We start from the raw sequence: 26,470 nt of genomic DNA, 5'->3' as shown, positions 1-26,470 counted from the left end.
GAGTGTGACTCAGAAAGAAAATAGAGAAAGGGTTAGAAAGGATGTGGTGCTTAAAGTAGGCTAACCAACGACCTAGTTCCCACATTTAGCTTTGCATTTCAAACTGAGCAGAAATGTTTTCATCCCTTTTGTCTAGGATGCTCAGATATTCAGGGAACATTTGGGGGTGGATAGGCAGTCTCAGGAATATTTGAATTTCAGCCTCGATAGCATGGCCACTAGAACTCTGGAACTTTCCTACTGGTCCTAAGGATGGAGAAACAGTTCATTTTCAAAGTCAGCATGATGACCTTCCCCAAGGTCAGTCAGGAACACACAACAGAAAGAAAGCTTTGCCCTCTATTTTTCAGATGGAGAAATTAAGACAGAGGAGTTCTGATTCCCATGCCAAGCCTCTCTGGCCACCCCTTTCTCACCTTTTCTTTGGTTTTGAGCTAGAGAAAAAAAATAGAGAGGGGCCTGCACCCATCTCTGCTCGAGCCAGTTTCACAATGTCTGCACAGGGCATCACACAGCAGAGCAACTGCCAGGAAGTTGAGCTGATACATCTGTTCCAGACGAATCCTAACAAATTGTCTTGACTCCTCTCTCTAAAAAATGCATCTGGGACAATTCCCCAGGAATGTCATAAGACAAAGAGCCCCAGAACAGCTGTAGTTCATACAGTTAATGTTTTGTTTGTTTGCAAAAGGATGAAATCTTTGTTCCTTGTTCTCCCATCACACCCTCATCCACTCCTTATTCTCAGCTCTACATGTCCTAGAATTAAAAGCATAATAAAACAAAGAGACACACAAGTGTCTGAGATTCAGTGTACAACTGAAGAAACTTAGCTGAATTGCTAGGCTGTAACCAAGCCCTGATCTGCATAGGAAGTGTGTGTAAAATTCTCATATTAAATAATGGTTATTTACTTATATTAAGGTTATTTTGGACTTATATAGTCTCTCCTTTCCAAAGGTGTTAAATATTTACCCTGGTTATTCATTTTCCTTCATTTCAGTATCAGAACAGGATTCTGGGGAAAGGAGAGGAAAGCAGACTAGAGTCAGCCCTACTTGGATGTGCCAAGGGCGATGGCGGAGGTGCACGCAAAGCGATGACACTCGCAGAAGCGAGTTGTGATTCTAGTGGGGGAGCCAGGAAAGGTGAAGTATGCACAAGTGGCCCTTCACTAGACCTTGAGGCCTGTGTAGGTGTTGTTTAGCAAAAATACAAGGAGAGGCATTTCAGAAGGAGACAGCTGCATGATCTAACACAAAACACAATGGAGGACATTGTTCAGAATCGAGGAACATCAAGTTTGGGGACTATGCTCTCAAGAGATGTGAGAGCAAGGGGCAAAGACGAGGTGTAGTCCGGGCTGCACCGGCCTTGGGTGCCACGTTCAGAGGGCCAAGCTCTAGTCCACAGTGTGCACAGGGGATGGGAATTGGGAGCTTTGCTATACAAATGTATGGAATGACTGATATTGGGGTGCTGGGCTGAACAGTTTTGGAAACCATAGGGGCTTTCTTGAACCAAGAATCAACCTAATAAAGGTGGTCATGAGGGCTTACTATCTCACTCCTGTAACAACCCTAGAAGTGGCTTATCCCCATTTTACAGTTGAGGACCTTAAGGTTTAGGAAGGTTAATTAGCTGACCAAGGTGCACACCTGTAAGGGGAGGCATCCTGTGTACATCCTGTGGACCACCTGACTCCCCAGCAAGCCCTCTCCATCACGGTGCCCTGGTTCAGTGTTTTTCAAAATTAGGAGCCAGTAGGAGATCCTAAGCAAGCAGATGTTTTGTTTTAACATAGACTAGAAAATACCAGAGCGTTCTACACATATTTCAGTCATATATGTGTATGCATCTGTGTGCTGGGTCATGAAGAAAAGGTATTTCTTAATGTGAACTGGTCACAAAGTTGAAGGCTCCTACTACCTATCACATGCTTCCAGCAGCCCGAAGCAGCCAGACTCAACTCTGGACCATACTTATTAAGGCTCTCCAAATCAAATGTACCTTTCAAGACAAAGGTATCTCCCAACGTTAGTTCAAATATTAAAAGGAACAAGAAAGAAATCCCCCAGACAAAAATAGGTCACCAGCCTCCCAAAGCCCACAAAATCCAAGAGTTCCTAACAATTACCCAGCTCATTAGTGATTTCTAAGTTTAGAACCTCGTCATTCTTCCTAGGAAATGCAAGCTGACTTCCTCATAGGTGACTACACACTTATGTGGTACATAAATATGAAAAAGTCAGAAAGAAAATAACATTAAGTGAGCACCTACTGTGTCTTGTCCTATCTCCAAATTTCAGCTCCTGGCTTTCAGTCTTAGGAAATAAACTTTCAAGCATCTAGTTCTTCCCTGTTGCTAATGTATCTCCTCCTGTCCCCACCGATTTGGCATTACTATGGCAGCCCCTTCCACTGCCCTCCCTGCCACAAGAGACCTGTCCATCCTATGGAGCACAGCAAGTTGTGGGGCCAAGAACACCCTGCAAACGTTCACAACAGACACATGCCATATCTGGAGAAGAACTGGGTTCCTACCTGTTCCTGGTCTCAATATAAAGCATAGTATTTTAGTTGAATGCTAGGAACCCCATGGAATTACTTGCAAAAAAAGTATGTTATGTACCTTTTTTTACAGAGTTCATAGGTTTTATCTGATTAGGAGAAAAACAAAAAGCTGTGAGGTGGGACTAAGAAATTACTCAGAAATGGTGCTGGCCACAGCCTGGCACATGAGGTTGGTTGCATTTTAAGGAGTAAGAATAGGCTAGAAATCTCTCCTATGAACTTCCAGGGATACCCAGCCTCAATGGGAAGCACAACTTTTAATTAGTGAATACAGGACAGCCCAAAAGAACTACCCCATTCTAGCGGGATTGAACTGCAGCTGCCCCAGTTTCAGAGTAAGACATGTGCCCACCTCATGGATGGCACTCTACAAATATTTATTAAACAGAAAATGGCCCTACAACTAAGCAGTTCATTAGAGAGACTAACTTCTAAATCTCCTCAACCTTTTCATTGGATCATGCTACCTTTTTTGAATGTAAACAGTTAATAATTAGGAAAGTATTTAATACAGCGCCTAGCACAAAATAAATACCTCATAAACATGTTCATTAAGAACAAAAGCCCTAATGGAATGTATTGCTTTGTGTTGATGGGTTTTCACTTCTATGTCTAATTCACATTCCCAAGCTCAGAGCCAAGCACTGGGCCTCATTAGCTCAGAGTAGTTGCTAAATGGTCACTGCGCAAAGGAACAATGCCCTTTCACAGACACCTCTTAAGATTCTTACTTTAAGACTGCAGAGTTGGTAGGATAAGAGTCGTTATCCTGATTTTCTTTTAATACATGAGGAAAATTAGCCCTTAATTCATCTCCAGAAAATTTGGACTCTATGCCTTTTAGACTTCTAAAGGTCAAGCCCTTCCCCAAGGTGGATTTCAGAGCTAGGATCTCAACTCAGTATTCCCACAGCCAAATCCCTTTCCTTCCCTCTGTCCCCTCCTCCATAGCTTGTTGCTTCTATTGAAAAGAATGCAGAAATTCAAGAGGAAACATCTATCTGGGGGTAAACACTGGACATGTCATTGAAATCACGCATTTTCTATACTTTTCAGAATATTCCTCAACGTGAAGCTGATGTTCAGGAGGCACTAGGCATCCTGTATGTAGAGAATGCAGGCAAGTTTTCAGGCCAGGTTGGGAGAGATGTGACTGGCATGATAAAGAGGGGAATTGGATCTCTTTAAGTTCATCCCCTGCCCCCTCTCTCCTACCACCTCCTCCCTTAGCATGTGGTCTCACATTTCAACCCACTGAATCTCTGAGAAAGAGGAGTTGCTATCCAGGGGTGAGGCGGGACCTGTGAGCAAAGCCTGGATTTGAATGTTCAGCGGAAGAAATCCAAGATCGCAGTCATTTGTTTTACTCTGAGGTTGGTGGTATTTTACTCTTGAGTTCTCGTCTTTGCATTTAGATATCTGCTATTTCTATAGCTTCACTTTCCCTTCTCTTTTCTTGGTCTTTTTATTCATGCCCTGAGCGATCTTATCCTCTCTCATGGCTTTAAATACCATCCACATGCTTTTAATTCCCAAATGCACATTCCCAGTCCAGACCTCACCCTAGAACGTCAGACGTGAATCTCTGCTTCCTCCACGCTCCACTGGATGCCTAACAGGTATCTCAGAGGTAGTGCGTCCGACACGGAACTCCTGGGCCCCCTCCCCACCCTACACGCTCACCCTAAACCTCAGCCCAGTTTCCCCCCTCTTGGCTGGTGGAAGTTCTCTCCTTTCATGAGCTGGATGCAAAAACCTGGTAATAGTTGAACCCTTTGCCTTATACCACAAATATACATTTGAATAGGGTAGTCAGTCCGCTGAGAAGTCCATTTGGTTCTGTCTTCACAACACGTTCACAATCCAATCGCTTCTCATCGCTTCCACTGCTGCCACCCTGGAGGCGGAGCATCTCGTCTGATCTTCACTCCAATAGACTCGTTTTCCTGTTTCCACTCTTGGCCTCCTACAGCCTATTCTGAAAACTTAAATCATATCATGATACTCTTCTGCTCAAAATCCTATTGCAGCCCTTCCATTTCCCTCTGAGTAAAAGCCAGCATCTTTACAACGGGCCTCGAGGCCCTGCCTGATCTGGTCCACCTGCCTGATCTCATCCACTGTTCTGGTACATTCCAGCTACCTAGCCTCTGCTGTTCCTCAAACATGCCAGGCACCCTTGCACCTAAGGGTCTTTTGCATTGGCTCTTCCCTATTGCAAGAACTCTCTTTCCCCTAGATAGCTCTAAGGCTAGTTCTCTATCTCCTTTAGGAGTCTGCTCTAATATCACCCCCCAGTGAGGTCTACCTTGACCACCTTATTTAAATTGTAATCTGTCCACCAGGCCCACAACCCCCTTCCTGCTCTATTATTTTTACAGGATTTCACACTGTCAGATGTACCATACAATGTCCTTCTAAGTCTGTTTTCCACCACTAGAGTATATGCTCCTCAAGGGCTGGGATTTTTCCATGTTGTGTTTACTAACATCTCTCAAGCACCTGCCACAGGTGCTGGCACACTGTGGAGGCTCAGATTTTGTTGAATAAATGACTGTCTTCTTGGATCTCTTCAGCTCAACACTGAAGTCCAAGCTTGGCTCACATTTCCAGCCTCACCTCTGGATGGCAATTCCTTTCCTGGCCACTCTCTTCTGTCTCCTAAACATTCTCTGATTGGTCATGCTTACTGATTTGCTGAACATCTTTGAGGAGTTCATTTCGGCCTGCGGGAGCAGCCTAAGGTGATGTCCCGGTGAAGCTTCCTGTTCCCCCTCCACCCCTCATACCAGTCAGAAGGAACTCTCTCCCCAGTGCTCTTCCCTGCAGCCCTTCAGGTGCTCTCCCTCAGAGACTCTGAGTTCAACCAGGAGACCGCTCACCTGCTAAGAGAGGCGGCAGTAGGGGAGAGGGCGCCAGGGAGCAGCTTCAAGGGATGGGACTCCCTCAACCCACCAATGAGGCTCTCTCCCTAACCAGCCTGAAAGCTGCCTCCTGACATCATCTTCATTCTTAGAAGTTTTCTGGAGATGAATTAGGATCTAATTTTCCTCCTATATTAAATCTCTGCAGAAACAGAAATTAACCTGTGGAATGCTGATGGTGATGCCCATGTTTCCTATCCATAGCAATGCAGATGGCTCTGTTCATAGAGATGCAAAGGAATCTTGAACAAAGAATATAAATCTTTTAGTCCAACTCTTTTATATCATCTTTCTGGTTCTATCATTAATGAGTTAAAGAAAATCTCTGACAAATGTTTATTTTCTATGTATATCACAATCATGATTTTACCTTTTTTTTTTTAAGTTGCCTTTGTAGGAACTCTAGGGAAGGGAAAAATTATTTTTCCCTCCACCTGCCTAGGTTCTCCCACGGGAGAACTCCAGATTACACTGAGAAAAGGCAGTTTTTTGTTTCCTCTTTTTAAAATTTATTATACATTTTTACTGAGATATAGTTGACATGTAACATTGGTTTTGGGTAAACAACAAAAAGGGAGATTGACAAGAGAAAAACAAGAGATGGGTATTAACTTCTGTGCACCATGTATAGAACACAGGGGAGTCCCCGGGATGAGTAACTCAAAGGGTGGTTAGGATTTGGGCTCCATAAGCCTAACTCAGCAGGGGAAAGGGAGGGGGAGAAGGGGCACTTACAGAAAAGCAGATGACTTTTGGGAAGGAAAAATGGGCCCCTAGAAGAACAGATGGGAGATATGCTAGTCTGTGACAATGTCTGCCTAGGTGTGATGTTGACTTCTGGTGTCCCAGGACAATTAGAATTGCTTGGCAGATGGGGTTTATGACCCGAGTTCTTTAGGGTGGCTCTGCTTTTAGGCAGATAAGGGATTCCAAAAACTCAAATGCCTTCAGCTGAAGTTAATTCTTAGGCATATGCAAAATGGCACATTTGGGGTTGGCATGTCCGAGTCCCCAGCAACATTAACTTACATTATTACGTAGAATACATTGGAGAAGACAGACATGTGCAGTGGACAGGCAGCTGGATATATGCAACTGGATCCCAAAATATGTTAGGATAAAGATAAGGATATGAGAACTACAACAATAGTGTTGTTGGTTGAAATGAGGGGGCAAAAATACTGAAAATGTTTTAAGCTTATTACCAGTTTGAGTGTTTATTTTCTTACCTGCTTCTCCCCCAATTCTTTCCCCCACAAGACTGAGTTCCTTGGGGTAGGAACTGTGTCTTATTCCTGCTTGTTTTCCAGTGCCCATGACAGTACCAGGAATATGAGGTCAATAAATATTTGCAGAGAATATCTGAAGAAAAAGAATATATATAAATAGGAGAAAAGACTTTTTTCAGAGAGATGGTGAGGGAAAATAGGTGATACTGACATGTTCTGATAAAATGGAGAAAGACTTGATGGACATATTATAGGATGGCTTCAGATCTTACCAGGAAAGCATTTGGTGAGTTACACAGCATTATGGGGGTCACGGGTGTGAGTAGAGTGAAGCCATTTGGAACAGCTGCTGCCAGAAATGAGCTCGGGAGACTCCCGTTTGCTTGTGTACCTTTTTTTAGTGCTGTTCTGTGTATTTGGAACATGTCTGCAGCCCTCTTCACCCTGCCTCTATCGTCTCTTGGTCAGCTCATCTTTCAAAGCCTAACTCAAATGCCATCAACTTTTCTGGGACATTCCTTCTAGTAGTATTTCAAGTTAATCACTCCTTATTGTATGTTTATATTTCTCTCCTTGCTAATACCATTAGATTATAGATTAGTAGAAGACAAGAAGAGGGTTTTACTCATCTGCTTAGCCTCCTCCTGATCTGATAGGAGGCAGTCAAACATTCCATCCATGTTTGCTGACAGTTAATTCAAATGAGTTTAAGAACATGACTGCTGAGTGGCAGGACAAATAAAGCTGGCCATCTTGGGGGACTAGGTCAGCATGCTTTCTGTGACTAATACGTGTGAGGTGATGGGCTAAGGCAAGCAGAAAGGGTTAAAAAACCAGAGGTTGTGTTTTTTTTTTTTTTTTGGTCCTGTTGGGGAAATCTAAACTCTGGTCTCCCTATCTGGAAAAACAAAGGCATGAAGCTCATGTGTATTTTATGAAAGGAAAGGACACAATTCCTTCTCACATTTTATTAATCCTCGGTGAAGCCAAAAAAATAGGAAAGCTGAATGATGAAGCCTGGCTCCGTATCAGACCTGCATTTTTACCATTAACTTCTTTTCCTCAGTTCTTGTAATCCCTTCCACTGGACGCTAACCTTTTGTAAGAACAAAACAAATCAATTTCTTAGTTCCACTTTCTGTCCTTCATTTCCAAACTCTTAAAGAGGAATGAAATGAGTGGCGGTAGGAAAACGAAGCAGGAGATACCGCAGTATAGCAGAACAGTGGGCTAGATGGCTTTAGATGGATGTGTTCAAATGCAAGTTCTGCTATGAAATGGGGATGACTATTTGGAAAAATTGGGAGAAATACATGTAAAAGCAGTTGGCACAAGTTTAGTGTACTTTGAATATATCACATGCAAGAGGTGGAAAATCAAAAGTTAGAAAGGGTATATGGGGGACAGGTAAGTCTCTCCCATCCTAATCCTGTTTTCTCAATTCTCCTCAGAGCCAACTCTTGATTCCAAATGATCGTACATTTCCTTCTTGAATTAGCTTGTGACCTTGAGCATGTAACTCAAATTTAAAATCCCTTTAAAATGACATGGTTCTGAGCACTTAATGAAACAATTACTACTTTATATTAAAATGTTACACAAATATGAGGTGTCACTATTCTTACAAGAAGGAAAGCCTAGACAAACATAATGTATTTTGTAACTCTAGAATAGGGGTCTCTTGGACCCTTAGAATCAGCCCAGGCTTGACTGCTTTGCTCCATTAGCAGTGCCCCCTTTCCTCATCTTGACATCAGCAGGGAGGGAGGCAGAAAGCCACACTGTTTGACCCTGCCTTGGTCTGCCCTGCAGGTGATCACATACTCCAGCCGTCACGTCTACAATAACTTGACTGAGGAACAGAAGGGCCGAGTGGCCTTTGCTTCCAACTTCCTGGCAGGAGATGCTTCCCTGCAGATTGAGCCTCTGAAGCCCAGTGATGAGGGCCGGTATACCTGCAAGGTGAAGAATTCAGGGCGCTATGTGTGGAGCCACGTCATCTTAAAAGTCTTAGGTAAGATAGGGTGCCAAGGTAAATGTCTGCATCTTAAAGGCCTCTGCAAGGGATAGTCAATGCATCATAGTGGCACAAAACTTCTTGTTCAGTATTTTTTACTATATATTCAGAGGTCACCAAGTCCAGTTCCCTGGAAAGAAGTGTGTATGTTCAGTATTTTAGCCATAGTGAAAGAAAAAACTATCACAATTCCCCATGGTAGCCCATTATAAAATTTAAATATCCTCTAATATTTAAATGATAATCTTATATTTAAATCTCTCAGATATGATTCAAATCTATTTGTTTTTTACTAAGTTCTGTCCATCTCAGTGTTAGTAAAATCACACTCAACTTCCCTACAATTTCCAATTACATAAGTTTCTCCTTGAAAAGTGATGAGGGAGTTTCTGAGGCAGCCAGTGAAAATTACAACAGCAGTAGCGGAAGGAGCAAGACCTGGATGTGTGTGTGTGCAGGGGATGGAGGTGGCTGTATTTCTGGGGGTGATAGAAAGCGTAACCAGGTAGCAAAAGGCTGTTGAATCCCCATGCAAAAGGTGAACATAAGGGATGGCTGCTGAAAAGAACAGGACTCAAGTTCTTCCGTTGAATCTGGTAACTGAGAATCTTTGGATTTTTTTTTTTTTTTCTGCCAGTGAGACCATCAAAGCCCAAGTGTGAGCTGGAAGGAGAGCTGACGGAAGGAAGCGACCTGACTCTGCAGTGTGAGTCATCCTCGGGCACAAAGCCCATTGTGTATTACTGGCAGCGAATCCGGGAGAAGGAAGGAGAGGATGAACATCTGCCTCCCAAATCTAGGATTGGTAAGTCATCTCTCTACCGTCTATGGAGACAACAGGACCATACTCTTTCAATGAATTCCAAACCTGGATTGGCCAACAACTCACCATGACCCTGAATACACTGCTGAGCCTTTCTGCACTTCCATTTTTCATCCATAAACTGGGACAGAAAAATCTGTTTTTTCTGTCCTCAAATGTTACAGGAAAGTGGTAGAAGAGATTAGGAAGAAATGTACTATATAAGCCCATCGTATCTAATTATTATGTTTAGTATCCCTTAACTATTCACAATCTTTTGTAACATTTGAGGATACACTACAATTTAAAAGAACGTTCCCTTTTCTTCCCACATTCCAAACAGGGATCTATTCTCTCTCTATTCTCTCATTCCTACCAAACTTTATTAGAGAATCTTAGGTCAGTGATGCAATGAAGTAAACAAAAAATACAGAGCATGTCACCAAGGCAATTTACAGTCATTCTTCCTGTTTGTGTAGACTACAACAACCCTGGGCGTGTTCTGCTGCAGAATCTCACCACATCCTCCTCTGGACTCTACCAGTGCACAGCAGGCAACGAGGCCGGGAAGGAAAGCTGTGTGGTGCGCGTGACTGTACGGTGTAAGTATCCAAAAGGCTTGTCTTTGTTTTTGCATTGTGGGTCAGTGTGAAACATTTTTATTCACAATAAAGAATGAGGTCAAAGTCACAATCTTCATTTCCAGAAGGACATGGCTATCACTAAAATAAATACAGTAGTCCCAAGAACCATCCCCCAGTTGTAGCTAACTTTGTATTTACAAACATGTGGATTTACCAACCCCCTAAAAAAATTTATATCCAGAAGGGGACCAAATGGAGATTTCCTTTATAAATGTAGATTTCCCTTACTGCTCTTCAGAGCTTCTTCTGCATGTTTTCTCTAAAATAATCCTAATGTCAAAGAGGCATACTTTGGGGTGACCTATTCCCTATCCTTATCCTTCAATATCTAGAGGGAGTCATAACAGCAAGAGAAGGTAAATGGGGAACTCAGGAAGATAAAAATCTGGAAAACATCCTGTCCTGAGCTTATAAATTCATGATTTCCTAGCTTATGATTGGTTTTACTTCTGCTTTTGCTTCTGAGAAAACAGATGCACAAAGCATTGGCATGGTCGCAGGAGCGGTGACAGGCATGGTGGCTGGAGCCCTGCTGATTTTCCTCTTGGTGTGGCTGCTAATCCGAAGGAAAGACAAAGGGAGATATGAAGAGGAGAGACCTAATGAAATTCGGTAACCCTCATCCAAAATCCGCTCTTCTACTAGGCTTCCTTTCTAGGGCTAGCTGCACGTGACCAGCCAACATAAATATCCTGTTTCTTCTTAACCATGAATTTGTTAAGTTTATTCTGTTAGGTATAGAGTTCCAGCCCAGAGACAGAAGGTCTGGTTTACCTTGACTTTACTGTGAAATTATCCTCAGCAGACACTTAAAAGATCAACTTTACATGACCTCCGATTCACCTCTATTTATACAGGGAATATGCTGAAGAATGGGCCCAGTTTATGTGCCTTGAAAGTAGACGTAGACAAACCCCCAGTCAAGGGGAGTGCAGTCTAGACCTTCCCCGTGGCTGACCTCTGGGCTGACAGAACATAAATGTATTTAAGCTAAGCATTAAGTCTCAGGGAAAGGGAGTCCCATTTCCCTCAATGGCGGCCTCCCAATGGTTATTACTTGAGGTTTACCGCCGAGGAGCTTATTGGGAAATCAGCAGGAAGCAACCAGTCCTGCCAGTATTAACACTGATCTGTTTTCTCCTCTTCAGAGAAGATGCTGAAGCCCCGAAAGCCCGCCTCGTGAAACCTAGTTCCTCCTCCTCCGGCTCCCGGAGCTCCCGCTCTGGCTCCTCCTCCACTCACTCCACAGCAAACAGTGCCTCCCGCAGCCAGCGGACACTGTCCACCCAGGCGGCCCTCCAGCCAGGGCTGGCCACCCACACGTACAGCCTCGTGGGGCCCGAGGTCAGAGGTTTTGAACCAAAGAAAGACCACGATGCTTCCCTGACCAAAGCAGAACCCCACCCAGCTTGAGCCCCAGATACAGCAGAGCCTCAGGAACTGTCTAAATCAGAGTGGACTGACCCCCATGTTTTCCTAGGACTCAGGATCTTAGGACTGTTCCAGCCATTGGCACTCAGTCACCAGCCACACAGCCCCCAAACCAGATGAGAGGTTCCTTTAAGTAGCAGTGAGCATTGCATGGAACAGATTCAAATGAGCATTTATATGACAACAAACAAGGAAAAGGCTGTAAGCTGATCATCTCCAAAAGGGCATTTCATTGTGCCTGCAGACCAGAGATCCAAATCTGTGTTGCTGACCAGGACCTGTGGTAGAAAAGGTTGGGGAAAGGGGAAATGAACACACTTAAAACTTCTCACCTGAGATGTTTTGTACCAATACTTTGATTCACCATTGTCAAGAAGAAATATGGTGGTGTTCATAAATATTCTATGCATTTTTCAACCTACTGAATAATTGTGATTGTTCACAGTCAAACAGAACCCACAGCCTTATATCACACCTGTCTGCACCATGTACTGGGGCTTACTGCTTCAAAGAAACTTCAAAAAGGAGACATGTCTCTTCTATTCTGACTTGATTTTGCTTACCACAAAATTTGGATATTAACTTCAAGAGGATTTGAAATAGTGGGAGATGGAGACGAATGACTGAGTTTCTCCCATTCTGTCCACTACTAATCTTCCTACTTACACTGAACCATAGAACTAAAAAAGGAGTCCAAAATGTGCGACAAGGGACTGTAAACAACTTTCCATCTTTTTGATGTTCAGAGAGTCACTAATGAATATAAAATATATATACTGGAACAATTGTGGGCTTTCCCTCAAATCAGATGTCTTTTTAAGGACTTCCCTGCTGGATCTCTGGAGCAGGAAAACATTTACCACATGTCATTTAACAACGTCTATACAAAGAAATCTTCTAGAGTAAACCAGATCTTTAAAAGACGCTGAAAAATCATCTGACATACCATTCGTTCTATTCTCTTCTTTCTGAGAACGTAAGAAACCAGAATTTCAAGATTGACTAGACTAGACCAGTTTTCTCTTAATATGTCAAGGCGTGGAGTAAGAAGATTTAGGATGGCACCAAACTTGGAGCTTCTTCCATTTCCTTCATTTTAGGAGAAGGATGTGAACCTGGGACTTTTAATGATTCTAGGCCTCAAGTTATCAAAAAGATCAGGGACTGCCAACATTTTATAATGGCACTGCAAGTATGTCATGATCATTTCCTCCTGACAGGTTGAGACTGAGAGAAATCTGTTATTTTTCCAGCTAAGCCTCTAAGAAGTCTAGGTCTGGGCTGGAAAGAAAGGGAAATAACAGGTAAGAGTTGGTGAGGACAAGTGGTATATGACAGGAGAGGGCTGGTTGGTGACTGTTGTTAACACTGTAATTGTCAGCATCTTGGAAAGAATTAGTAGAGATGATTCACCGGGATAGCTATCAGAAGAGCTGATTCATAGAAGAAAGGTGTCTGAGAATAAAAAGCAGCCACTCCCAATGACAGTAACTTGCCTTTTTAGTAGTTTTGACTAATCTGCCAGTCAAATTCATTCTATGGCAAGGATGCTAAACCTGACATCGCCCTTCAAGGATCCTACTGCAAATGTCAACAGGTCACCATTTGTAAAGCAAAATATTTGTTATTAAAAGGACAGCAGGACAAGGAAAGGGAAAAGTAATGCTGAATATGGTGATGAAAGCAGTTTCTAAATTGGGAATCAGATGCTTAAAGGGGGAAAGACTGATCTGGGATTTTGCCTCATTTCCCTGGTTTTTCATTTCTACATTTAACCTCACAATAGAACCCTCATACAGTGCAAATGTATTTCCTTCTAAAATCCTTTAAGAAATAGGGGTTTATCCCTGGGTGAAAGTTTTAATCCGAATTTTGTCTTCCTCTAAAAAAAAAAGGGAAATGAGAGACACAGAGGAAGTAAAGAATGTCTGCTATCAGTTTAAGAGGGCTGGCATATTTGGAATGTTTCTTACACTAGCACTGCCTCATTGTAAGATACAGAACTCCTTACTTAACACCACTTTTCTTATTCTTCCGATAGTGTGGTATCTAGTTAACAAGTCACTTCTGCTATGTAATTCTGAGAAGTGTAATTTCTAGAGTACCTGAGCCAAACAAGTATAGCAGGGAGGCTGCAGCCATACCATCACAAGCAACCTGCTCTTAACACTAGTTACTCCCTTTGAACCTAAGGTTTCCCACCTAAGCCTTCGAAAGCAGGGATCAGTCCCTTACATGCAACAGAGGTTTAGATTATTTAAACCTGTTAGTTATTAGAAGACCAAAACACCAGCTGAATATCCAGATTATTTTGGGAATCTATTCACACTGGAAATATACAAAAAAATTTCACAAATCACATTACTACCTAAAATCTGAGAAGTCCTAAGGAATTGAAGATTCTGAGAGAACAGGTGCTGGGGTTTTAGCAACAACAGTGCACTTTCTCTTTGAGTCAGTCTTTTGGGTTCAGATATGAGTTTTTCATTTTGAACGAAATGGGCTTAAAATAGTTTGAGCCACTTTTGGTTTCAAACCATATTCCATTAACTTGCAAGTCAAATAAATTTAATTCTTTAATATGAAACAGAAAGGATAAAATAACTAAACGGTAGGAGGAAAAATGTTTGTAGAAAGAAGACACTGATGATATGGACGATTAGAGAATAACCACTTCAACAAAAGACGTAAACCAGACCTAAATGTGTGAAATATGAATTTGATGCCTTTGTTGTTACACTATGTAAAAAGTTTCAGAATTGCCGTCGCAAAAAGACATGTCATTTTTCTTTATTTCTGATGTTAAGCTGTTTATATTTCAATTTTAACTTTTAAGTTGCCTTGTTATTGGGACTGTTTGATCACAAAAACCAAATATTTATTACAGATGCATCTGTATCAGCAATTAAAAAATAAATAAGTAAACGTGATATTGTAGGAGAGGCTGAAGCTTATATAACCTGTACTGGAAATGTATTAGCTTTTTGCCAACTGTAAAACAGAAAAACTCAGATTTAATACGATCTATTATATCTTGATTTTAGTCACAAATATACCAAGTACTATTTTTTCACAAGGCAGTATGCTAAGCAGTACTGCAGATACCAAATTATGATAGAGTTTCTGCCCTTAAGGACTTTATCAAAGTAACAACATTTACTAAGTAAATACTTTACGCCAAGGTGAAATGCCATAAGAAAAGTACACGCTGAGGGGTTCAGATAAATCTGAAAAAAGAAGTGAACATTAAGAGATTCAAATAAATCTGAATAAAAATTCTCAGAATTAAATGGGGTAACATGTGCTGGGCATGTGACAGGCACTCAAAAATGTTTATCATGACACCATTCCCCATTAAGGAATCCTAGGCCTCACATTTCTCCTCTGCAGTCCCATGCAACCAAACTTTAATTTTAAATCCCCAATGTCTCTGAAACCCTGTGTAATTAAAGAGGTGGAGACAGGATTTTCATCATATTGGGCTTTCATTGTGTAAAACTATGAATCATTCTATTCGTAAGAGCAGAGTTCAAGTCCTAGAATGCATTTTCAGAGTGACCGGAAACTGAGGTTATCTGTTCTTCCTTTAATCACTGCTATTAGGTGGAACACCCAAAACCAGTGGATTTGGGCCTCTGTTCTATTTTCCACCGGTTCAATGGTTGAAATGTAGATAGTTCAGAAGTTAGTTATAAAAGCTGCAAAATGTTGGGAATTGTTCAGAAATTGTACTTAATATTTTGGGTGAGAAAAGAAAGGCTGCGGCTACCAAAAAAAAATTGAAAGGAACCTCCTATAATACACATCTTCCTTCCCCTTTCTCGAAGTGGAGCTGCTACGTGTTTCTGGAAAGGAAATCACACTACAGCGTTAACTATAAAACAGTCAGCTAATTATCTTTCCACAAGTAACACCTCTGAACCTCATTTTTCTCCTAATACTAGGATGACGAGTAAGTATCTCTGAGACTGGTTTTCATGATTACATGAGATAACAAATGAAAGCACTTTGTACGTTATAAAAGCATCATATATAATTAACTTCTTGGAAGATGGGAGAAATTAAGTACATGCCCCCATGGATTCAAGAAGACATTTCCTATCAAAAGACAAATATGGAAAGAAAATTCTTCCTTCATACGTTTAAACCTGTCTCTAGGCTTTACTGGGCTAGACAGGGACAGGGTGTCCTCACGCTTCTGCCCACCTTTTTGGAGGCACCGTCTGGAGACCTTTTTAATTCCAACCACCACTGCAAGTTGACAGGTAGTCTTTTATCTTTTCACGTTTCTGCCCACTTTACTAGAAATATGCCCATGGAATAGTAATATTAAGCTGTCCTGCCTATTTGAAAAAACATACGGGAAAAGGTACTGAAAACGGCTCTCAGAATGACAAGGCCTCAACTACCTGTCACCTTGCAGCACAATTTCAGATTCTAGGTGCTGCTGTTCGTGCGCTCGATCGGTCAGATTTTCAAAGCTTCTCTACATGGTCACTTGTTTCGTTTTTGAGAAAAATCAAGGCAAAAAATATACTACCTCATGTTACTGAAGATAAAACTCAGAAAACTTAAGTCAAGGGCACGAGGCTATAGGAACCTAGGTTCCCAGTGCCTGGTTTTGCCTATACGGAAAAATTCTCCACCTTTTCTAATACGGATGAGTGAGAAATGCGGGGCTTGGGCGGGTGGAGGAGCTGCGCCCAGAAGCCGAGGGGTTCTCGTCGCGAGGCGGGCAGTGGCGGGGGAGTCCGGGCTCAGAGAAGCGGGTCGGCCGTTTACTTCGCTAAGGGACCGGACACACGGTCGGAACCCGCCCAACGTCCGCGCCGGAGGCCGCCGATCGCCCGCTGCCCTAGTGAACGGCGGGCTCTGGAGCCTGCCTGGCTCTCCCCTCCCGCCCCGCGGCGGCCGAGCCACTCCCTCCAGTCCCAAATCTGGGTGCCCCCGGACGGTTGCATTAGCAGCGCCCGGCGGGGCGGTGGGGGTCCGAAACCTTCGCCCCGCCCTCCAGGGGCAGCCCTAGCCCAAAACACACTCTCTGCGTAGCGTGGGTATATGAAAACCGGGGCAGAGGGGCCTAGAGGATCGTCTACAGCGCCGGAGGGTTGACGGGAACCGAGTGCGGATCCGGGTGGGGGGAGGGGCACGACAACCTTCGCGGCCATTTTGTCCTCGCTCCACTTCCGTTTTCTCTCCCGGGCTTCCCGGTCCGGAGCCCGCCCTTCAGGCTCGGCGGCCTCCGTCCTCCCATTCCGCACGGATCCAGATCGCAGCTACCGCTGCTGTCATTAGCTGTTTCCAAGTGTGCCCGCCCCTATTCCTCCTCCTTCCGTCCTGCCCCGCCCGCGCTTTTTGGGAGCGCATGCGCAGAGGCGGGCGCGCCCTCTCCGGTGGCCTGAGGTGACTGAGGACTCCCGCGCGCGGGCTATCTGGGCCCCACCCTCCCTCCCTCTCTCTGGCCGTCCGGGAAGCGGGGGCAAGAATGAAAGTTCCAGAACGCTGCGGTGAGTGCGTCATCGCGAGGAGGAGCTGGATGGGGCGGGAGGGGGCGAGGCCGAGAGGTAGAGCCGGGTTAGTCATTGGGTCTTGTAGAGCAGCCGCGCGCCCATTGGTCAAGAAGCTATGATGGGCAGCCGGCAGGGGTGGGTCCCTTCTGGAAGGTTCTGAGGCAGGGTATAAGAGACAGAGTGGCGGGCGGAAACCGGTCTCATTGAACGCGACGGTAGTTTATTGGGTTGCTGATTTTTCTCTGATCCGAGCTGACACTCCAGGTAAGGCTTCTGCTCTAAGCCCGTGGTAGTATCTTGGGTGTGTTTCCCGTGCTGAACGTCTCCGGCGGCCCCTGAGGTTTCGGAGCCTTTAACGCAGGCAGCGCGCGGCGATCCTCCTTCCCCAATCGGAGGCAGCGGCCCGGGGCTGCTACGGCGGGGTGCGGGGTGCAGGCCCTCACTGCCGTTGGGGAGGAGGGCGGGGAGCGGGCCGGGGCCGCATCCGCGCTCGGCGTGCGGAAGCGAGCGAGCGCCTTGAAACTGGCCGTTCTTTGGCTCCCATCCGAGACGGGCTGTTCCTACAGTACCACCCGTAGAAAGGGAAGCCGCCATGGGCGCCTCCCAAGATGAGGGGGTTTCCGAGCGCGTTCAGCCGGGCGTGTTCTGTTCCTCCGGGAGCACGGGGTCGTGGGGATGGAGACCATGTGCCCCGCCGTGTCGCACACCCTCCGGGCCAGCGCTCTCCTGGCCGGGGAGGGCTCCGCTGCGGTTGGCACGGCCACCTCCACTGCAGCTTTATTCGCTGCGACCCTCGCCCGCCCTCGTGCTTTTCAGATAAGCGCAGTGCTTCTGGGGGGGATGCTAAATACCGTTTTCTTGGCCAGGCTGGTCGTATTTTGACAATCTGACTAGAGAGAGAATCCGTTTTTAAGTATTGAGTCGGTTTATAGAACTCGGACTGCATTTTTTTCCACAGCAACTATGTCTAAGGGACCTGCCGTTGGCATTGATCTTGGCACCACCTACTCTTGTGTGGGTGTCTTCCAGCACGGGAAAGTGGAAATAATTGCCAATGATCAAGGAAACCGAACCACCCCAAGTTATGTCGCCTTTACTGATACCGAACGATTGATCGGTGATGCTGCAAAAAACCAAGTTGCAATGAACCCCACTAACACGGTTTTTGGTAAGCTGCTAATGGAAGATTTGGTATGAATTAAAGTGGCTTAGGCAGCATGTAATTTGAGAAACTGACGAACGTAAGGCAGCCATGAAAGCCCTGAGAATAAAAGCTCAAGTAACTTTATAGTTTCGGTAATAATTCGAGGTATTTCTGCGTGCCAGGGAAAAAACTTAGGCTATACAGAAGTCGGATGCGTTTACTATGGCCTTGGGTTGATAGGCATTTAGTCTTGTTATTTGAGTACTGTTGGTGGACTGGGAGGATTTTATTGGAAAACTCAAGGTAACGAGATGTTTGCATTTGGTGACCTTTTACAGATGCCAAGCGTCTTATAGGACGTAGATTTGATGATGCTGTTGTCCAATCGGATATGAAGCATTGGCCCTTCATGGTGGTGAATGATGCAGGCAGGCCCAAAGTCCAAGTGGAATACAAGGGAGAGACAAAAAGTTTCTATCCAGAGGAGGTGTCATCTATGGTTTTGACAAAGATGAAGGAAATTGCAGAAGCTTATCTAGGGAAGGTGAGTGGTGCGCAATAGTGCTGGAGATTACAGCCAATCAGTACCAGGTTCCCTGACAAATGGGGAATTTTGACCAGGAGTACACAGTTAAAGCAGCTATCAAACTCGGTGACAATACCATTTTTTTCACCAGGTTTCTGTAATTGCTGTACCTGAAGTGCATGCCCAAGGAGACAGTAATCATGGGGCTGCTGACATTTACCAGATGACTATCACAGTTTGACTTTAACCTTTTTTCTTATTCCCAGACTGTTACCAATGCTGTTGTCACTGTACCTGCTTATTTCAATGACTCTCAGCGTCAGGCAACCAAAGATGCTGGAACTATTGCTGGTCTCAATGTACTCAGGATCATCAATGAGCCAACTGCTGCTGCTATTGCTTATGGCTTAGACAAAAAGGTATGGGCTGTGTTTGTGATGCATATGTAAGTTAAAGGTGGATTCAAGCCATCAGAAATTTAATCAGAGTAATTGTTTTCTGATTTAATTTGCAGGTTGGAGCTGAAAGGAACGTGCTTATCTTTGACTTAGGAGGTGGCACTTTTGATGTGTCCATCCTCACTATTGAAGATGGAATCTTTGAGGTCAAATCTACAGCTGGAGACACCCACTTAGGTGGAGAAGATTTTGACAACCGAATGGTCAACCATTTCATTGCCGAGTTCAAGCGCAAGCATAAGAAGGACATCAGTGAGAACAAGAGGGCTGTCCGTCGTCTCCGTACTGCTTGTGAGCGGGCTAAACGCACGCTTTCTTCCAGTACCCAGGCCAGTATTGAGATTGACTCACTCTATGAAGGAATTGATTTCTATACCTCCATTACCCGTGCCAGGTTTGAAGAACTCAATGCTGACCTATTCCGTGGCACCCTGGATCCCGTAGAGAAAGCCCTGCGGGATGCTAAGCTAGACAAGTCCCAGATCCATGATATTGTCCTAGTAGGTGGTTCTACCCGAATCCCCAAGATTCAGAAACTTCTGCAGGACTTCTTCAATGGAAAAGAACTGAATAAGAGCATCAACCCTGATGAGGCTGTTGCTTATGGTGCAGGTAAGAATCCCATTATCCTGGTAAATCAGTTCTAACAGGCCCACAACTGGCTCGCTGTGATGAATGATCCTTAAACATTCGTAGTTTCCACCAAAAGCTTAGCTAATGATGGCCCAACTTCCTTGGATGTCTGAGCGATAGATAATTAGGTAGTAAGATAAGTTGTTAGGCTTCTTTTTTTTAATTACTGGCTTCCTTTTTTTTATTCTAGCTGTCCAGGCAGCCATTCTGTCTGGAGACAAATCTGAAAATGTTCAAGATTTGCTGCTGTTGGATGTCACTCCTCTTTCCCTTGGCATTGAAACTGCTGGTGGGGTCATGACAGTCCTCATCAAGCGCAATACAACCATTCCTACCAAGCAGACACAAACCTTCACTACCTACTCTGACAACCAGCCTGGTGTGCTCATTCAGGTATGTTTTTATATTTATGTAAGATCCTATGAACACTGGGGGAAGACTTGTTCCTGCTGTGATGATTGACTACAAAACCATTCGTAGTTTCCACCAGAAGTCATCTTGTGTTGGCCAGTTCCTTCCTTGGATGTCTGAGCGATCAGTCTTACCTAACTAATGTTTGGACAAATCTAGAACTAGCATAGTCAGTAGCCTTTGTAATTGCCCAGTAATCTCTTTCCTACCAAGGTTTATGAAGGTGAGCGTGCCATGACAAAGGATAACAACCTGCTTGGCAAGTTCGAACTCACAGGCATACCACCTGCCCCCCGTGGTGTTCCTCAGATTGAAGTCACTTTTGACATTGATGCCAATGGCATCCTCAATGTCTCTGCTGTTGACAAGAGTACAGGAAAAGAGAACAAGATCACTATCACTAACGACAAAGGTAAGTTTAGGCACAATTTTGAATGTGTGGTACTGTTACTTAGTATTTATAATTTATAATTTGGGTCATAATGGTTCTGTTCTTCTAAACATTCCTGCCCAAGGGTATTAAGCCAGATGATTACTCTTAATTTCTTAATGGAGTTGCAGTGTAATAGGTAATGGGGTATTGAGTTTTAATCATGCTTAAATTTATTGATTAAACTTCCCAGGGCGTTTGAGCAAGGAAGACATTGAGCGCATGGTCCAGGAAGCTGAGAAATACAAAGCTGAAGATGAGAAGCAGCGGGACAAGGTGTCTTCCAAGAATTCGCTTGAATCTTATGCATTCAACATGAAAGCAACAGTTGAAGATGAAAAACTTCAAGGGAAGATCAATGATGAGGATAAGCAGAAAATTCTTGACAAGTGTAATGAAATTATCAACTGGCTTGATAAAAACCAGGTTTGTAATTACTGCTTAAAATTGAGGGTGGGGTGGTAGGGCTTTAGCAAAAGTTAAGGTAGATGGATTTACAAACTTGGGTCACAGTGATGAATGGTCCAGACATTCGCGGTTTCCACCAGAATCACCAGATGTTGGCATGTTCCTTCCTTGGATGTCTGAGTGGCCCGAATTTCATGTATAGTCAACTTAAATATTACCGCAACAGATTTCTTGTCCAGTGCCTTAGCAGATTCTGTCAGGCTTAAAGATAACCTAAGTAATTTGAAAATTTGTAATAAGGTATTTCTTTCCTTTCAGACTGCAGAGAAGGAAGAATTTGAACATCAACAGAAAGAGCTGGAGAAAGTCTGCAACCCCATCATTACCAAGCTGTACCAGAGTGCAGGGGGCATGCCAGGAGGAATGCCTGGGGGCTTCCCTGGGGGTGGAGCTCCTCCATCTGGAGGTGCCTCCTCTGGGCCTACCATTGAAGAGGTTGATTAAGCCAACCTGAATAGAATTTAGCATTGTTCCACACAAAACATTGAAGGACCCAAATTTGTAGCAGTTTTAAATGGCAGTTTTTAAGTTAAGCTGCTAAAGTTAACTGGGCATTCTTGATACTTGAATATATGCACAGGGAAAGGAAATAACATTGCACTTTATAAGCACTGTATATTATAAGTGGAAAATGCAATGTCTTAAATAAAATTATTTAAAATTGGCACCATAAAATTGTCTTGACTCCATGCTTTATAAGGGCAGCAGATAGCATTTGTTTTGGGGGTGCTAGAGCCCATTGAGTCACACAAAACTATCTGGGTCTGAAGGTGTTTGAGCTTAGACAAATGGCCAAGGAAGATTTTTAATTGGCTTTTTGGTACTAGGCGATTCCTATTTAAGTGCTGTTTGAACTTCAAATAGCAGTAATGGAAATCTCAGTATTGGGCAAAACTTGGGGAGGAAGTACAGATAGGAATTCAAAACATTTTACTATCTAGATCACAAATTCAAGGGTTCAGTTACAGCTACTTTGAGCAAGAGAATAGCCAGAATTAAGTGTATAGGATTGTGGACCTATGGTGTACAAAAGTGACAGCTAAGTAGAGGTAGTGTCACTTCTGAAGCCTCTGCTTTCTATGGGTAGGTTTTACTGTTCTCAAGGGCTGGGTAATAATGCAGAGCTGGCTATTAAGTCAGGCCAAGGTCCTTCATACCCTTGAACAAAAAGCAAAAAAAAGCATTGAGCCTTTAAATTCTGATGTCCAACTTCACAAACTTAACTCAAATGAGCTTAAGGCTAGAGGTATAGAAGCTGGCCTTGAGTGCAGTCCACCAAATCTACAGTGGACTGCTTTTTAGATAATACTGCTTTGGAGCAAAGGTCTGTATTGGTCTCTGGTGCTTTCCTGGGTTACTGTCATTGAACTTAAGACCCAGGTTATAGCAAACGGTGTTAAGCTACATGTTAAAGGTGCTCTTCCTTGGAATCAGTCCTGTGAAACAATTGGGTGTGTCACTTTGCCCTCATGGGTCTGTTTAAAGCATGAAACATGGATAAAGGTGATGGTCAAGAGTTTCTAAGGTCTGATGGGGCCAAGTGGCCCAAATTGGTCAGTTTAGAAGAATCCAACTAATAGCATGGTTAAGGTATCTTAGGTTACAGTTTATGCTCAATAACTGCATGACTGAACAGCCTTAGCCTAGCCTAGTTCAGTTTGAGTATAGCTGAAACAGCTGAAGTTGATTTTTTAACAGGTTCCCAGCATTGACTAGATGTGCCTTAGGGGCCTAACAGTGTATGTAATGTTTGGAGTCCTGGGGAACTTACAGTGCCATGTATGATAGAGGTTCTATGTGTTCTTCCAAAGGTCACAAATCTGAAGTAATGCATAATCTTTGGGGAAGGCCTAAGTATATATAAAATTTGCATGTGGTTTTTCCTTTTATTCACCTTTTTTGATGACAATTTGGCCTGGGTTTTATATTAGTTTTATATCTTTGAAATCATTAGATCTTGGTAAGCAGTGGGTGGGAATCAAATGTGATGAGTATGAAATTAGCACATGACCTAGCCCCATTGAAGATAAACGGTGGCCATTGCAAATTGAACTTCCAAGCTATATACATGAGTTTCATCAGTGAAAATGGAAGTTGGAGAAGAGCTGCAGTGTTTCCCTTATGCAGATCAGAGAAACAGTGCATTGCCAGGCCTGTATAATAGAAAATAATTGAGCCTTGGCATGAGGTTAGGAGTTTGCTTTGCCAGATTTTCTCAGTTAACCTGAACAGGAAGGTTTACAAATGACACCAAGGTCCAGAAGTTTAACCTCAAATCATACATGGGGGAGGGGATCCAGGTATTCACATTATCACAGACTTTACTCCCAAGACCCTTATTTTTACCCTCAAGTGGCAACATAGTAAGGTACGAAGCACCCCCTCATTTTAACAGCATATGGAATTCAAGTTTACAGGAAATTTTTTAAGTCCGTGGAGTTCCATAATCTTGTTTCTCAAAATACATGTAATGTGTATTTAATTGCTCTGGTAATTTCTATTTTGAGTTAATGTCACAGGTGTTTTTTTTCAGTACTTGGGGATTCACACTTGGAGTTTCACCTTTTGCAAGAAGTCTAGGAATCTGCATATTGAAGGATCCTAGCAACTCGTGTCTTTTACTTTGCTCTGTTTTGTTTTTAATTTTCTGCTGTTGGCTAAGCTCTCATAAGAGTAGATAGAAAAGCTGGGAAAAACGTGTTCTAGCTTGATTGTACGGTAGTGGGAGAGGCTGATGTGTACAAAACAGGACAATTATAAAGTACAAGGTGGCATAGTTATTGTGGGGAACGCTGGCAAGAAGTACAAGATGCTAGAGGAAGCCGAAAGATGCAGAGGAAGTAACCAGAGGACCAGTATGTTTGCCAAATTTGCACTTTCCATTCAGTTTAGAGTTAGCAAATGACTTCCATTTACTATCTAACAACCTTATAAGGGAAGAATGGAAGTATGGTCTAGCTTGTATACATCAGTCTATTTAGGATGGCAAAAACTTAATTTTGCAGAATTAATTGTAAGGAGATTGTAGTCATAAGAGGAAATGTCATGGCCCTAGATGGCTGGTTCTTAAATTTTGCACGGGGCACCAACTGGATTGGTTGGGAAAGGGAACAATTCACTGTCTTTCAATCTCCATGTCCAGTTTCAAGAGTTATGTACTGGTTTCAGCTGAACTTCCTTAGCCATAACATGGCTGTGTTTTAAAATGTGTTTCTATTACCATAGCTCAAATTTTACTCGAGTGTAAGTGTTGCATCTATTACCATAGCTCAATTTTTACTCAAGAGTTTAATTGCTGCACTTCTAAATTACTAAGGGAAAAACTGTGTTCAAAGCCATAGCAATACGTTTATTCCCAACAATATTACTGTAATATTTAAGTGCCTAAAAATGCAATAGACATAAAATGATAATGCCTGAAAACATCCCTTTGCTCAAACAATATTGAATATCTGTAATTTTCCAGGTCTAATGCTTTCATAGGAAAACTAGCCCCTTGGAGTCTGTTAAGGTGGAATGGAGTGACTGCTGGGACTAAACGGGAAAGGTTGAGAATGTTTTCTGTATGTGGTCTCTATGTGGCTGTAAAGACATCTTTGTCCACTAGATGCCAGTAGCTATTTAGGAAACGACTACCAGGGTGGCTGTTGGAGGGGAAGCTGCTGGAACATTTTCAGTAAGGTTTGTGCTTTTGTTTCACAGATTGCATAAATGACAGCATAGCAAATGCTGAGGAAGGAAGTCAGCACCCAGTATTCACGTTCACGTTCCGGACAAGCCCTCCCAGCTAAGTAAGTTAAGCAAGTGCCCTGCTTGCTCGTATGGCTTTGCAAAGAGAGCTCAGGGTACTTGGAGGTGAAGGTGGGGGTGCAGGGAGTAGATAACAGACAGAGCTTTGAAACATGGAAGGAAAAAAAGATAAGTCTCAGAAGAAAGTCTTTCCTGATCTACTCTTCCTAATTTTAAGCCTCTGTTTTTTCCCTCTTCACCACTAAACTTACTTACACTCCTGATACTTTTGTCACACTTGCATGAAATGCTAGAATTCACCACCAACCTCAAAACCAAGAAGGCAATATCCACACACTCCTATATTCCCAGTGTCCAGCACATTACAAGCATATACATCAAACAAACAATGAGAAAGGGTGGAGCCAGGTACCCAAGAGCCTAGTGGTAGAACAGGTTCCCTTCGGGCTTTGTGATGGTTCGATCGTGCCCATGGCCCCTGGAGCAGTAGGAGGGTGGCTGACGGGTTGAGCTCAGGCTCCCTGTCGCTCTTTGCCACGGTTGCTCCCTTAAGAGTTGGGGAGCTGACATAAGAGTTGCGTGAGATGAGGAAATGATCAAGCCTGGAATAGCTCTATAGGCAAGTGGAAGTTGGCAATAACAGGACTGCCAATATCTTTGGCCTAAAGGACCACCTGATGTCTCTAGGTTGCCCTGAGATGGGCAGTATGTGGAGTGAGGGGTGAGCTGAGGCAGCACAGCTGGTCTTTGCAATGAGAGGACAATCCGGGCCAGCCTGCAGGAATGGGTAACTGGGAAGAGAGGGAGGAACACTAGAATACGAGAGAAGATTCTTACTCTCAAGGAGCTAAGTAGTCATGGTTGTGCTGTTGCTTTTCTCCCCCAGCTTTACTGACATAATGGACACAACATTGTGCACATTTGAGGCCTACAACATGTTGATTTGATACATTTACGTATTGTGGGATGATTACCACAGTAGTGTTAGTTAATACCTCACATCATTGCAATTTACATGGTGAGAACATTTAAAATCTACTCTCTTAGCTACTTTGAGTAATGTAATAATACAGTACTGTTAACTGTAATCACCATGCTGTACATTGAATCCCCTGAACTTACGTATCCGGTAACTGGACATTTGTACCCTTTGACCAACTTCTTCCCATTTCCCCCACCCCCCTGTGCTGTTGTTTGCTAATGTCTGCACTTCCATTGAGACACTGTGGACTCTCAAAGTAGACACAGGATCCACACCCGGGGATTGAAAAAAATTAGATTGGACTGAAAAGAAAGGCTGCAAGCAAGTAACCACTTGAAAAGACATTGGAGCTTTTCACCGGAAACCTTTTTATTTGCTTGTTGATTTAGTATCTCGCGTTTTTCTGTCTGAGACTTGCTCTGCCATTTACTAGGTGTGTGAATTAAGCAAATTATTCTTTCTCAAGCTGAGTAGTACCTTTACCTATGAAGTGGGGATTCTAATACTCAACCATTAGGTTTGTCATGAGGATTAAAT

The 26,470-nt window shown here is 43.4% G+C and overlaps 2 protein-coding genes and 1 non-coding gene across 3 annotated transcripts in view; all 3 read left to right on the top strand.

Annotated features, from left to right (window-relative positions):
* Nucleotides 1-14,551, top strand: part of CLMP (CXADR like membrane protein) — a 78,218-nt gene extending 63,667 nt beyond the window's left edge. The window contains 6 exon segments of the mRNA XM_036887645.2: nucleotides 8,540-8,741; nucleotides 9,382-9,549; nucleotides 10,026-10,148; nucleotides 10,664-10,802; nucleotides 11,339-11,583; nucleotides 11,586-14,551. Of these exon segments, the coding sequence (XP_036743540.2) occupies nucleotides 8,540-8,741; nucleotides 9,382-9,549; nucleotides 10,026-10,148; nucleotides 10,664-10,802; nucleotides 11,339-11,583; nucleotides 11,586-11,638 (930 nt within the window). The 3' untranslated portion in view covers nucleotides 11,639-14,551.
* Nucleotides 14,552-17,257: 2,706 nt separating this feature from the next.
* HSPA8 (heat shock protein family A (Hsp70) member 8) lies at nucleotides 17,258-21,866 on the top strand. Its single transcript, XM_036887644.2, has 9 exons — nucleotides 17,258-17,395; nucleotides 18,090-18,299; nucleotides 18,614-18,819; nucleotides 19,068-19,220; nucleotides 19,316-19,871; nucleotides 20,083-20,285; nucleotides 20,517-20,715; nucleotides 20,927-21,159; nucleotides 21,460-21,866. Exons 2-9 carry the CDS (start codon nucleotides 18,095-18,097, stop codon nucleotides 21,643-21,645), a joined length of 1,941 nt encoding a protein of 646 aa, XP_036743539.1. The 5' UTR covers nucleotides 17,258-17,395; nucleotides 18,090-18,094; the 3' UTR covers nucleotides 21,646-21,866.
* Nucleotides 19,923-20,009, top strand: LOC118913587 (small nucleolar RNA SNORD14). Its single transcript, XR_005025266.1, has one exon. It is a non-coding gene; the product is annotated as a small nucleolar RNA SNORD14 (small nucleolar RNA).
* Nucleotides 21,867-26,470: the final 4,604 nt, after the last annotated feature.

This window comes from Manis pentadactyla, chromosome 13, assembly GCF_030020395.1.
Source record: "Manis pentadactyla isolate mManPen7 chromosome 13, mManPen7.hap1, whole genome shotgun sequence".
Classification (NCBI taxonomy): Eukaryota; Metazoa; Chordata; class Mammalia; order Pholidota; family Manidae; genus Manis; species Manis pentadactyla.
This window is presented reverse-complemented; position numbering and strand designations above follow the sequence as displayed.

Bases quoted from the DNA above. Each gene is read 5' to 3' on its own strand.
- HSPA8 (XM_036887644.2), top strand. From the start codon at position 18,095: ATGTCTAAGGGACCTGCCGTTGGCATTGATCTTGGCACCACCTACTCT. The intron at 18,300-18,613 runs GTAAGCTGCTAA...GACCTTTTACAG, and splicing joins CCCCACTAACACGGTTTTTG to ATGCCAAGCGTCTTATAGGA. The intron at 21,160-21,459 runs GTTTGTAATTAC...CTTTCCTTTCAG, and splicing joins ACTGGCTTGATAAAAACCAG to ACTGCAGAGAAGGAAGAATT.